At 37.3% G+C, this 15134-nt stretch overlaps 1 protein-coding gene across 2 annotated transcripts in view; it reads right to left on the bottom strand.

Annotated features, from left to right (window-relative positions):
- PPP1R9A (protein phosphatase 1, regulatory subunit 9A) overlaps positions 1–15134 on the bottom strand; it is a 398730-nt gene that overhangs the window by 383065 nt on the left and 531 nt on the right. The window contains exons 1-2 of one of the 2 annotated variants that reach the window (XM_011955093.1): positions 14670–14859; positions 11789–13398 (exon numbers count right to left, since the gene is read on the bottom strand). In XM_011955093.1, coding sequence (XP_011810483.1) covers positions 11789–13183 — 1395 coding nt within the window. In that variant the 5' untranslated portion in view covers positions 13184–13398; positions 14670–14859. Of the gene's footprint in view, positions 1–11788; positions 13399–14669; positions 14860–15134 lie in introns of those variants that run through there. The other variant, XM_011955092.1, reaches the window with a different exon arrangement.

The raw sequence follows: 15134 nt of genomic DNA, 5'->3' as shown, positions 1-15134 counted from the left end.
TTTCTTAAAGTAACACCTTCTCCAGTATTATATAAATTTACACTTTTCAACCAAATTTCTTTTCTGTGACATGTCCTCCAAAAAAAAGTACATTAAAAGATTATTTGAATTTAGGGCAGCATTTTAAAGTGTTTTTGTTAACTTCCTTATCTTGTTATTGCTGATCATTCCAATTGTGTCCCACCACTATTTTTTAATGTAATTAAAGAAGTAATACATGATCACTGTAGAAAATAAAGTAAATTCAGAAAAGTATACATTTATTTAACATCACCACTATTCTCTCAATTCAGGAATTTATCAGAGTTAACATTTTGATGTATGTGTTTTTAATCTTTGTCCTACGTGCAAATACACATATTTTTAAAGTAAAAATAAGACAGAAATGCATATTAAGCATTTAACCAGACTTTTTATTATGAAGTATTTACATCTTTAAGTAATCTTAGAAAACATGAGTTATACAGCTTTATCCTATTATACTACATGCATTTATCATAATGAATGTAACCATATCCCCATTACTGGATATGTGAGTTGCTTTAACTTTCTACCAACTCATTTAAATAACACATTGATGTAGTCTTTACTAACAAACATTGATTTTAAAAGTAATAAAAACTACTCAGAGCTCACATCAAAAAAGCCTATAAACACGTAAAAATCTTCAATCTCAACAACAAATCAAGTAGAAATTATAACAGTTATTTTCACTTACCAAACTGAAAACTGCAAAGCATATAAATAATACTAAGTACTGGTGCAGGGATTGTGAGAAAACTATTCCAAAGCAATGCTGATTATAAACTAATACACCCTTTCTGAATAACAATTCAGGCAGTATATATAAAGGGCTTTCAAATAATTTTATTTTTAATTAATTTAAATATAATTTAATAAAATTATAAATTAATAAAATTATATTTTATTTTTTGGAATCTATCTTAAATAATAGGTAATTCTAGATGCTGAGCAAAAAACTGTATATAATACAGACATGAAAATCATAGATTTTTGGACCCAGCCCTTCTTTTTCTTTTTTGAAATAGGGTCTGGCTCTGTTGCCCAGGCTGCAGTGTGGTGGCCCAATCACAGCTCACTGCAACCTCAATCTTCCAGCCAGCCTTGATATTTCGAAAGACTTACTTACAAGTTTGTTTGTTTTAGTGCTCAGTGCTCAATGTTAAAATTTCTAAAAGGAAATACATGCTCTGGACATAGAATATTATATAATTCCTGGTGTACAATTTAAATTACTGTATTTTATTATTCTACCTACAGAATAAACTTCTAAAAATAAACACATTCTAGGTAACGGTAGATAAGATGTCATTCAAACATCCTACAATAAGTTTTGCCTTTCCCCCTGAGAAATGGGTTATTTAAAAAAATAATAATTTTATACATGTCTATAGTATCAATTAACAATGAAAAGTGCAAATTTACATCTTTCTCTTCCTTTACAAAACAATTCTGCAACTCAGTTTTACCCAAAACAAGTACTTAGTAAAAGAATCCATCAATATAACACTGACTCAAAAACAGGTATTTCCTTTTTTGAGACGGAGTCTCGCTCTGTTGCCCAGGCTGGAGTGCAGCGGCAGGATCTCTGTTCACTGCAAGCTCCACCCCCCAGGTTCATGCCATTCTCCTACCTCAGCCTCCGGAGTAGCTGGGACTACAGGCGCCTGCCATCATGCCCGGCTAAATTTTCTGTATTTTTAGTGGAGACGGGGTTTCACTGTGTTCGCCAGGATGGTCTCGATCTCCTGACCTCGTGATCCGCCCACCTCGGCCTCCCAAAGTGCTAGGATTACAGGCGTGAGCCACCGTGCCCGGTCTCAAAAACAGATCTTAAAAACTAACCAATAAACCTGATTTTCCCTCTCTTCTGTGGGCCCTTACCATGAAAAGAAAACTCTTCACAAGCCTGAAAAGGTACCTCTGACTGTGAGTACTATTTAAGATTCTTATATTGAAGATCAGACAATTTTCTGATATGAATGTAGCCTCCATGAAGCTGTATACTTACGTATTTTTAAAAGAGGAGGAGTAAAAAGAAATTTTTGGAGGAGAAATCCGAGGTGGATAAAAGAGAAAAGTCCATCTTCCTATATAGCAACAGACTCAACATGCAAGTCACTCAGTTTCGTACGGTCATGCCAGTCCTAAGGCATCAAGACAGAAATACCAAAGACCTAATCTGGAAGCCTCTCACTGCTTATTCCTGGAAAGAAACTTTCATGATCATGACTCTGTTCACCCTTTTGACCCTTGACAACCACTCTATGTCTGAATCTAGCCCTACATATTTCAACTGGCATGGAACACAACTTGGAAGATTAGCTTTCCCTGGCACAAAACTCATCTGACTTATAAAAGAGGGCAGGAGACTAACAGATCTGGGAGCAGTTTCATTTACCATTATCCATAAATACTTGGTGAATAGTTTTAACTCCACAAATACTTTTTTAAAATACCAGTGAAATAATAGATTCAGTATAAGCAAAGAACAAAACTTTCCTCCTCCTAAAATATAAAATTTCCTGATATCTTCATACTCTATTTCGCTGTCTTCATGAGAAAGAGTAAGTTAGGCTGAAAACTGGGAACTGTACAAAAAAAAATTATCAATATTTCAATCATGTTGAACTGTGCTATGAAGCTATTTCCAGAGCAAAAGTGAGTGAAGCAATTAATATGTCAGCAACTATATTACAAAACATTTTTTTCTTTATTCTTAGTTTCCTCAGCAGGGTGTTTTAACATACAGTTAAACCCATACTTTCAAAAGTCAAGTTGCTCTAAAAATCCACTCTATAAAAATGTACTCCCGTGGACTTAATATTCTACTCATTTTAAGGTTTCTACTATAATCTATAGAATTACTGTTCTCAAGAACAATTTAACATAAATTCTTCATTTTGATATTTCAACAAAAGATGTCCAAAATTTTCTCTTTGAAATCACAGCACAAATATTTATGATTATGGTGTAGTACAAATATGTTTTTTTTTTTTTTTTTTTTGAGGCGGAGTCTCGCTCTGTCGCCCGGACTGGAGTGCAGTGGCCGGATCTCAGCTCACTGCAAGCTCCGCCTCCCAGGTTTACGCCATTCTCCTGCCTCAGCCTCCGGAGCAGCTGGGACTACAGGCGCCCGCCACCTCGCCCGGCTAGTTTTTTTTTTTTTTTTTTTTGTATTTTTAGTAGAGACGGGGTTTCACCGTGTTAGCCAGGATGGTCTCGATCTCCTGACCTCGTGATCCGCCCGTCTCGGCCTCCCAAAGTGCTGGGATTACAGGCTTGAGCCACCGCGCCCGGCCACAAATATGTTTAAGACACAGAGAATTACAGGATGGTAAAGCTGAGAAACAATCTTAGCGATAAATTACTATAATAATAAAAAGTGATAAATTAAGTAACACAGCCTCAATTACAGGTAAGAAATTAAGGCCTCAAGAGGCACACTTGTCCAACCTGACAGAATATCAAGTACCTCTTGATGTTATCATTCTTATTACTAGTTAATGATATTTAATAGTAATATAGACTATATAGTAATATGCTCCAACAGACAATACATGGGAAACTAAATAAATATCTGCCTCAAATCACTCATCTTACAGATGGTTACAGTACAGATAATAGCATGTAGGCATAAGAAATCTATATCGAAATATCAAAGGATGAGAAAAAATTTTAAAGTAGTGAAACTGTCCGTGAACAATTCCAATAAAAGTAAAAGAATAACAAAAGCAACAATATAAAGAAGTAGGATAGAAATAAGCATCAGATTATTAGAAAAGGAACAGGATTCCTTCATGCTAGCAAAAGACCAATGTAAAGATAGAAACTCAGCATCAATGCCACTTGTACCTTTAAGGAAACCCTATGCAGGCAGGACATGGTGGCTCACACCTACAATGCCAGCATTTTGGGAGGCTGAGGCAAGAGGGTCACTTGAGCCCAGGAGTTCAAGACCAGCCTGGACAACACAGCAAGACCCTGAATCTTAAAAAAAAAAAAAAAAAAATTTAATTAGCCAGGCACTGTGGCACACACCTGTAGTCCCAGTTACTTGGGAGGCTGGGGCAGGAAGATCCCTTGTGCGCAGGAGTTCAAGGCTGCAGTGAGCTTTGATAGTGCTACTGAACTCCAGCCTGGGCAACAGGGCAAGACCCTGTCTCTAAAAGGAAATAAAGAAACTCTATGCTGAATCAAACACTCATGCTTCATATGTAGCAATTTTAGATTCCATTAAGAGAAGTGTGGTGTCCCATGCAAGGGAGTTGTTCAGCCATCCTCTTAGCCACATAAACCTATTCTTCCTCAGTTATACATTTCATCCCTTCTTGAATCCTACTGTCTCCTCAGCTTCACGTGTTCTTCCTCTCTATGAAATGCATAAAATGGCAGACCACATTTGTTGATCCCAGATAGCGCCACTTAATTTTTAGACCATGTCACCAACCAGAAGAAAATTCTTTTTGCCATTGCTCTCTAGACTTTACTGTAGTGTGCTATCCTCATGACATCTTAAATTTAATATATCCCAAGCCATACTCCTATATTCTTCTTCAATTATCCTATAGTCTTTTTTAAAAGCATTTGTAAGAAATGTCTGGAAGAAGTAAGTCTACAGAAAAAGCAAGTCAATTGCTGCTTGCCAGAGGATGGAGAAGGAAGGGGAATTGGGAATGATTATTCACAGACACAGGGTTTCTTTCTAGGATGATGAAAATGTTCTAGAATCAGATAAAAGTGATAGTTGCACAACACTGTGAATATACTAAAAACCACTGAATTGTGCACTTCAAAGTGGTGAACTTCGTTACCTGAATTTTATCTTAATAAAAAATTGCAAATTAAAATTAAATAAAAAGAAGACTGAGTGCACCACCTCCCTACACACACCAGCATGCCCCTCCTTCTAACTTTCCTTTTACCTTCCAAAGTAATAAACTCTCCATTGGTAGAATTATTCAAGCAGAAGCTGAAACATCATCTGTCAGGAGTATGCTAGTGAAGGGCTTCCTGAAGTGACTGGGAAATGACACTAGATTACCTTCAAGTATATTTCGTCTCTAAACGTCTACATCACAAACTAAAGAGATTAGAATCAGGAGAAAACTGTAAAAGTGACCAGAAGAAAAACTATAAGGCATAACTTGAAAAGTTTTCTTCCTTTTCAAATCCATAGCTATAGAATATAATGAAGCAAAAGAACAAAAAGAAAATAGGTCCAAATGAGAGCATAGAAAATTAAGAAAAATATCAGGTAAATTAGATAACAGCATAAAAAGCAACAAATTATAGCAATGTTTGTTTTGTTTATACAGAATTTATCCAATATCTAACTATATTTCTCTATAAAAATTCCTAAATTTGTTTTCAAGTGGTAGAGAAGATGTTAGAAAAAAATCTAATGCAGATGAGATTTCAATCAAATTACTTCTGATGGGCATGTAACTGGGTTCACAAGGTAAACAACGTATGGATAACATAACACAAAGCGATTTTCCTCCAAATTTGGCATCTTATCTTTCAAGCACATGAACCCAACAACTAGAGTCATTTGTGAGAAAGAAAGTTTAGAGGGAACACAAATTATGTATGATCCAAAAAGTAAGAAACTGCTGGGCACAGTGGCTCACGCCTTTAATCTCAGCACTTCGGGAGGCCAAGACAGGAGGGTCGCTTGAGCCCAGGAGTTCAAGACGAGCCTAGACAACATAGTGAGACTTCATCTCTACAAAAAATAAAAAAAAATTAGCAAGCATGGTAGCGCTTACCCATAGTCCTAGCTACATGGGAGGCTGAGGCAGGAGAATTACTTGAGCCCGAGAGGTCAGGGCTGCAGTGAGCCATGATTGCATCACTGCACTCCAGCCAAGGTGACAGAGCAAGACCTTGTCTCAAAAAAAAAAATTAAGTAAACAAAAAACAAGAAACCTTAAATCTTTCTATTACAAGTAAATGCCAGTAAACATCTGAAATAATCTACTGTCAAAAGAATCCCTTTTTAAACACTAAATGATCATTGTTCAATTAAAAAAAAAGTATAGATATACCTCTGGATTTTAGAAAAGGGGTTCATTCAACAAATATTCATTATTTGATTTTACAGAGTATATTAAAATATTTGACATATTTCATTTACCTGGTTATGAAGCATAGGTCATAAAACATAACAATTTAAAAGGAAATCCAATTTAAATGTTATACCATTGGCCAGGCACAGTGGTTCACGCCTATAATCTCAGCATTTTGCGAGGCCAAGGCGGTCAGATCACTACAGGTCAGGAGTTCGAGACTAGCCTGGCCAACATGTTAAAACCCTGTCTCTACTAAAAATACAAAAATTAGCAGGGAATAGTGGTACATGCCAGTAGTCCCAGCTACTCCAGGGGCTGAGGCACGAGAATCTCCTGAACCCAGAAGGTGGAGGTTTCAGTGAGCTGAGATCGTGCCACTGCACTCCAGCCTAGGTGACAGAGCAAAGCTCCATCCCAAAAAATAAAAAATAAATGTTATACCATCAAAGTTATCCAAGAAAAGCAAGTTAAATCATATGACAATTCTTATACTCTCTCTATAAGTTTATTAATTTACACTTGCAAAAGAAAGAAAGAAATGAAATTTCTGATCCTATTAAAAACTTCCTCCTCCCAACTTTTTATAACTAAAAACGTAAATCACACAAAGAGCCTAGGATGTGACTTTTTCATGACCCAAATGCCTTATGAGTTAAGGATAATAATCCACTTTGGGATCCAGAAACAGAGTGTTCATGCACTTTACAAGATTACACCTTATTTCATCTTCAGAGAATATTATTCCACCCAGCCAGCTATAGCAGCATCTGGAAAGGAAATTTATTAAATGTTGCTTCCCTAACATTTTATGACCAGCCACTTTCAGAAGCCAGAAGATTGTACTTCAAATTAATATTCCAAAGAGTGATCTCTTGATCAGCGACATCAGCACCACTTGAGAACTTGTTAGAAATGCAAAATCTTAAGGTCCCCCTCCAGACATTCTGTTATGTGGTTTTCCTATATTATTTCAGAATATGAAATTCTATTATAGAGGTAAACAAATGGGATGGATGAAATGCTTAAGTGACAATCATAGATGGTAAATAAACTAATAACTTATGAGACAGAGGCAACACTCAGGCTGGGCCAAGTATTGATAATGAGAATGCAAGCTGGTGAAATGAAGGCAGTCAACAGATGTGTAATAAATAGGTAAGCTGGGAGTAAGACATGACAACAATAAAATAAACAGAAATTATGATAAAATGAATGAGGTTTACTTATAGACAAAAAGCAATGGAAATACCAAATCACCATTGTGCCTGGACTGACAGCTACATTACTTCCATGTCAGTCATCTACTGAGGACACCAAGGATGGTCCCATGGCTCATCAGCAGGCAAACTAGCAAAGCTATGACTGTACCAAAGTGTATTTGTCATATCTTTTTAATAGAACAAGTATGTATCATCAACCCAGGAAATCATTAGTCTATGGAGTCTTGGTTCAAATATCACTCCGGTCATCATAACCACGTCATTAATGGGGAACGGTTATGTGAAAGAAAGATGGGACATAGGAATATTGTTTACCCAGGACACAGGTAGTGTGGTCCTTCCAACCTGGTTTGAACTGCATTAACTTACTCCATAGCTTTCCTCTTGCCTCAGGATTTGTGCTTAACTAGTTTGGTAAATCATGTGATTCAAGCATTTTAACTTGTTTTCTGAGTCTTCTATTCCATAACCGCTGAGATAGTTTCCCTGGTGGTGTACTTGGAGCCCAACCATTGTATCAAGGTAATTTCCCACAGAATACCTACTGAATCAGAATCTCCATGCTAACAAGATCTCCCAAGTGATTCATACGCATATTAAAGTTTAAGCAATGACAAAACTGTTATAAAGGGAAGCCTCCGCAAAGACAAAAAGTTGGATCTCAACAGAACTATTCTCTGAAAACCATCTTGAACAAAAAAACTTCATATATCCATGAACACCGTAACAATGACTCGGAGCCCCCAACAGAAGGAGAATACAAGAAGATCCATTTTCAACAACTATTATGTAAGGTTTGAAGCTCTGGTACCCTTGCTGATTATCTGAACTCTAGTCCTGTAAAGCTCCATATGAGTTGAGAAAACACTCAAAATATATCCCAATGTACCTCAATATTAACTCTGTAATGTCCTTCTTACTGGGAGTTAGAAAAATCTTTTTCAGACATGCTGTTTCAAGGATAACAATCCATTGTAACACAACAGTATTTGAGGGGGGAAAAAAATACCAATCCAAAGGACATAAGAAACAGAGAAAGGTTGTGACTTCCTTAATAAGGCTGCAGCAACCTTAGAAAGATCATCAAAGCACAGAGTTGAGAACAGCCTGAGAGCTTCCTTAATGGGCTGTACACTTCCCACCTACCAGCAGCTCCTGACTTCATCAGCTCCTCATTTTATGTATTTGTTATATTTGCATTGTCCCTGACACATATTAGGGGCTCCGTAAATGTTCTGAATTAGTAGAAAACATGACACATCACCTTCTCTTGTTTTGATTCATCTGAGACAAATTTACTTTAATTCAATCCTTTCATTTTGAAAAATTCCTGAGAATGAAGGCATAATTCCATCTTGAATTAGCATGGTTCATAACATTCTCTCATTCCATATCTCAAAGTTGGATTTTAATTTGCTATTATTAATTCCATTCTAATATTTCATAACCCTATGAAACATATCAATCTATCCAATAAGATATAACTATATGAAAGATAGAAAAGTCATACTGACAGCTGGCAATACAGTCTGAACATTTTTTCAAGTCAAGGTATATGTTCGAGTACAAGGTATATCTGCACAGGAAAGATCAACTACTATTCTGATGTTTTTCTAAGTCCAGATTTAAGACATCTTATGGAAATATCTACGTAAAACATCTATAAAAAGAACTGAAGTAGTCACTGAGGACAATATTGCACATACAAAGATGATAAATAAGACCTATAACAAAAATCTAAAGGTGCTGGGAATTTTTAACCTAGTATAGAATAAAGTGACAGGAAAAGAATGTAAAAGTTCTAAAAATCATTTATTTAAATAATACATTCCCTATTGCTTCTTTAAGAGGAAGTATGTTTAAGCTTCAAAAGAAAAGACTTAGGTTAGAAATTGTAATTTCCCATTCCATAAACAAAGCTTTATGAAAAGAATAAAGAAACACAGATAGAAAATGGTTGCGTGTATTCCTTTCCAAATAATCTATCAAATCCCTATCTCTAATACGCATTTAGTACAACCCAGTGCCATTAAAGGACTCACAGGACATTAAACATTTCGGCATAGATTTTTATACTGTTTTTTATGGATTTTAAATACAATGTGTTTAAGAATTGACTCTACAAACTCACAGAGGAAAGGGGTAACCTTACAGATTTTTGTGTCTTCTTCAGCTAACAGCATGAGAGAACACACATGATAAGCCTTCAATAAATACTTTAATTGGATCTAATTAGGTATTACCACCCTCTGAGGCAAAAAAAAATCTTAATTGGGGAATAACCTAAACACTAAGACCACCACCATGACCAGTAGAAAGCAGCTCTCAAATTTTCCAAGTGAATCCACTTGCATATTAAACAATGGAAGCAGCAAGAAAGAGTAATTGTCTTATTCATTACAAAGGGCTAAGAATGAGTCTTCTGTTTGCAAACTTAATCCACTCCAAGTAGTCCTGTTAACTGCCCAATAAAATGCAATACATTATTTTTGTTTCACAAATCTTATGCTTGATCTAATTTGTTTTACAAACCTTATTCTTGATAAAATGTGTTAAATGTAAATAATGTTTCATTCTTTGCTATACAAAATTGTCATTATATGAAAATTAAGAGGCAAAATACTTATTGTTATCAGCAATCATAGCAAAAATTAGTTGAACTTCAAAATATCATTCCCAAAAAGCAGGTTTGTTCACATATAAACAGACATATTTCAATGATAAATACTTTAAAATCCATTAAACCTACTAGTGCACAGTTATGTTTTGTGCAGCACAGGACCCAAATACAGGCTGGTATCCCACTGGGCTGACAGGGTAGTGTTCTACTTGATAAATTTTCATAAACTGCTATCCCCCATATCAAAACCTTAGTCACTGGGTTTAACAAACTCCTTGAAGAGTTCATTTCAGTTATTCCTGCCTTTCTCAATATGAAACGATTTAATCTTACTGCTTTCTTCCTAAGGGGTAGAAAGATGATGTTCAAAGGGGATGTGAATGGCGAAGTTTAGGAGCTCACTGGATAGGCTTGGGGGAAAGGCTCCTTTAAAGACCATCTAGAGTAGGGCAGTGGGCATTGGGGAGGGGTAGGAAGGCAGAAGGAGACAGAGAATCACAAAGGAAGGTGGTAAAGCACTGAAAAGAAACTTACTTTCAAACTGGATTGACATCTGTAGTTTACTTTAAACTACAGTTTAACTTAACATGACCCATTCTGACCCAGAACTTCTGCCTTACACTAATAAAATGAAAGTTTGCCTGCTAACATCTGTAAATAATTTCATAGATTATTGCTTTATTTCAGAATAGTCTTTCATAATCAGAACAATGTCAGATTTCTCTTTAAATATTTCTATGTAAATTTATATTTTAGAGCCTTATATGGAAGGTCCTAAAATGAAAATAACAGTGATTTTAGATTTTTGAGGAGAAAATTTACAGAAATACATCAGATTCCAAGTCTATCATATATACACACTGTGTAAGCTAGAAGCCCCTAGAATGTGGTCTAAAACTACCGTTCTGCACCATAACCTTCCAGATTCCCCCAAGGAGAGCATGCCAGAATCTCAGGACTAAGCTGTGGGCAAGTTACTTTGAAAAAGCACCCCAGGAGATTCTGATACTCAACCAATCACCTCCTGCCCCTATTGCCATTATCCGCTAATAACATTCCACCACCCACTGCTGATGTACTTTGTGCTATTCTTCCACATCAAGTATTAACTAAGTGAAGTCATTACAGTATGTGAATTCAATTGTCATTTATCCAGTTTTTAAGAGGTAAAAATAAATCCATGAATGGCAAATCAATGTTATTCCTTTCAAAAAAATTCATTTTAAAGCTATGTAACAAATTTTGAACTCAAAGTGTTTACAGTCAAAGCTTTTCAAAGTATTTAAGTCAGTTAATATATTTCCAAAAATTAAATTTTGACCACCAAGTAGCAATACCCAAAAAAAGAGTTCCAACAAAATTCCTCACAATCCAGTTACACTTCAGTAAGTAATAACTAATATTTTTTAAGAAAGTAAATCGAGTATTATTCCCAGATTATCATAACTCTCCCATTGTACATTATACTTCATACCTTAAAGTGTACACATTCAGAAAATATTATTTATGAATAATTTTAGGTAAAACTAAGGTAATTACATTTCTAACTAACACTCCTGGTTTTGAGTACTCACATTACTCATACTCCAGTTCACTGGAATGTATCTCACAATCCCCGAACTTCTTCAGCATTAATATTACTCACTATTGGTGGATGCCATTATAAAGCACATTTAAGAAATGTAATTGATATCTCTCAAACTCCAAACTTTTAAAATCACCTGACAACAGGTGTATATCAACAATCTTGAATCCCTTACAAAAACTCCTACTAATTGTCAAGTCTATTCTACATATAATTAGGCCCTAGTACTAAAAACAAATTTGAAAACAAATGGAGAAAATACACTTACCTTAATAGGGGCACTACTAAACTTAATTTTCCTATTTGCTGGGATTTCTTCTTCTTCTGGCAATCCAACGATTTCCGAGTATTCCATATCGGGCTGATAGTAATTGTTCTCATCACTATCCTCCTCCTCATCCTGCTCAGTGCCTGTCTCTCCCCAGTCTGAATTATACCTGGATCTCACCCTATACACATTATAGTCACTGTGCATGTACACATGGGAACTATCAAAACTGTTTGAATCTTCGGGTACTTCTTTTCCACAACTGGATGCAGAAGCATCAGGAGAAGTGAAATCACCACCTGCAAGTTCTTTCCTCTGTTGTTTTGCTGCCTCACTTTCAAGCAAATTAGTTTCAGCATCTTCTAACAGTTGGCTTTGTGGTGAAGGGATTTCAGACTTTGGCATTGCCTTACTTTCAGCACAAGGTTCTTTAGGACCGTATTTGTCAATGCTGTCGGGAGTCTGTTGGTTAGACGTGCAGTCCTCGGGTTCCTTGCTCTGCTGGATCTCTTCACCAGGTATCGAAGCTAGAGAGGTACTTTTAGAAGCCACTTCTGGTACTGGGGTTGTGTTACTCTTGTGAGCATCCTCTGTATCAACACCTTGCTTGTTTGAAGGAGACCAGGAATTAGAATCCTTAAGGTGGCCAAAGGTGTCAAGATTTGTAACAGTAACAGATGGTAAATTCAAGGGATAATGCCCAGTCACTGAGTATTCATTGTTTTCAGCCTTCTCAGAAACGATGGCAGTGGGAGAATCAGTGTTTTCAAACACTGCACTCAGTTGACTCACAGTTGGGGAGACAGCCTCAGTTCGGGAGCTAAGGCTGTCCAAGGAATCAGTACTGCCTCTGTTGGACTTGGAACCTCCCCATTCATCCTGAGGTTCACTCCCTCCAGCTTTCTCTTTCTTTGGAGAATAGCGGTTGTTTTGTCCTGATTCATGCACACTTCTCTCAAACATCTTCCGAGTCTCAGTGAATTTGGAATATGAAGGGCCATCGTACATTGTGTCAAATCTACTAATTCGTTCAGAAACAGAGGACTCCAACTTAACAACTGAGCCATCTGTTTTCTCCAGAAATTCTTTGGGCTTCATTCTTCTCTGAGGAGATGAATGTCCACCTTTCCCCCTTGTTTTGGCAATGACTGCAGCATTCTCGTTGGGTTCCATACCCATCTGCATAAAGAGGTTTTTAATTCTGTTGACATTGGAGCCATATTTCCTCCCCCTGCTCTGCTGGGAGCCCTCACCTTCTTTTGTTTTTTGTTCCCCATCTGACTTGGGTTTGTCAAAGGTACTTTTCAGTGCCTGGAACTCAGTTCGATATGCATTCCTGTGAGGAGAGGCACTTCTGAGAGTTGTTCGTTCACCTGAAGACTCAGTTTTCAACATTTTCACTTCAGGGGTGAAAAGCCAATGTTCATAATGATTAAAGAAAAAACCAAAAACCAAGATACCTGTCTTCTCTAATCACCAGTATTGGGTCAAGAAAAGTACCTCTCAAATGGTATACTGTGTTAGCGATCGTCCCAACAGGTGTATTAGGAACTTAGTCACAGTCAAGAGTTACAGAGAATGGTTTTTTCAAAGCAAGACTAGAGGTTCATCTGAAATAGAAAAGAATGAATTTCTGAATTCATTTACTTATTTGAATTTATGTCTAGTCAAATAACATACATTTTATTTTCCAAATGGCTTAGCCACGTGGCAAACAGAAGAGCTTACTCATTGAAATGGGAAGTTAAAAGTCAAGAAGTTATTCTGATTGGTCTTTGGTAAAAAATGTTTCAAACACAATTTGGAGATACCTATCAAAATCTCACACACACACACACTCACAAATACAAGTTACACATAAGTATATTTGAAAGCAACACTTTAGCCCAAGTTTTAGTCACTTTTGTGAATGCCCTTTAAAAAGAAACCAGCAGTTCATCGATCTTTAAGAAATCAACAAAATGTCCAGAAAATCAACTTCATTCAGGATTCTCCACAATTAGTTGGAACTTATTCTAAGTACAATTAAGTTTGGAATCTATGTTTACAAACTCCAAAACATGCCTACAGCGGCATATTTTACTTTTTCTGGTCCAATATTCTCATCTACAGCATCCCCAAAGCAATACTAATGCAATTTCAGACCAAAACAAGGAGGAAAAAAGTTCCTGAATGGCAATGTTTCATTAAATTCAGTTATAATAAGTATTTGGAAGTTTCCTAACAGTGGTTATTATTAATTATGGAGTGGGATGCAGACTACCATGGGAATAAATGCGTAAGAATGTGACAATCAGAAAGCAAATATACTGTGACACCCCCTTTCACAGCCCTGATTTGTTTATTCTTTCTTGCCTCTTACTTACTACAGTTCAAAACGCTACGCAATGCATGCTTGCCGGTCTCCTTAAGCCCCACAGCAGGATTTTATATCAATAAGCCAGCAATCAAATACTTCACGATATGCTGAAGAGCAGACAATGCAGGCAGTTCTAAAGATTTTTCATTTTATTTTTGTTTTGTTTTGATGTTAGACCGAGCCACATCACCCTCACGTACAATCAGCTGAGGAGGCACACACTTTCACTTAAAACGTCTCCAAACTCGGCTCCTGGCCCAGCACGCATGCATGGCCCATGCAGACAAACAAGAAAGGCTTTGGAGTGTGGTGCCTGTTTTTCCTTTTTTTGTAAAGCATCGACAATCTCCTTTTACCCTGACCATTCTTTTTAAAGCCACAAACACCCTCCCCTCTCCCCTACACACACACCCCATTCCCTCCCCCGCCAATTCCAACCCGAGGAGGCGGGGGCGGGGGAGATGGGGCCGCCAGGGGATTCAAAACCTGCCCTCACAAAAGACAAACATAAATAACACCAACTTGAGAGGCAGCCGATTCCCAAGCCTGGTTCGGGACGCAATCCCTCGGCCCTGGGGCAGGACCGGGAGAGCAGGTGACGCCAAGCGCTATGGTAGGAGGTCGCAGTCTAGCTTTGTGCCAAGAAGCACCTGAAGTCCTAACACATTGGCTGCGGCTCCCGGCGGCTGCCAGGCGGATCCCAGTGTGACACGAAGAGAGACGAGCTCCCTGGCCACATTTAAAAAAATAGAAAAGAAAAAAAATTACAGGGTAATGAAAATAAATCCCTTTGTTTTTCCTCCCAATGTGCCAGGAAACAATAGATCCCACTGATAATGCCTCCGATCTTCAACCTATTGCTCCTCCACCACAACCCACCCCCACCCCCAGCCTGCAACTCAGCCTTTGTACAAGCCGATTTTTTCCTCCTCTCCACCCTCCCCAACTCCTCGCCCCGCGCTCAGCCTCCCCCTTACCCGAGCGGGA

Source organism: Colobus angolensis, unplaced genomic scaffold (genome assembly GCF_000951035.1).
Source record: "Colobus angolensis palliatus isolate OR3802 unplaced genomic scaffold, Cang.pa_1.0 Scaffold394, whole genome shotgun sequence".
NCBI lineage: Eukaryota > Metazoa > Chordata > Mammalia > Primates > Cercopithecidae > Colobus > Colobus angolensis.
The sequence above is the reverse complement of the archived record's forward strand: the minus strand, read 5'-3'. Positions and strand labels throughout refer to the sequence as shown.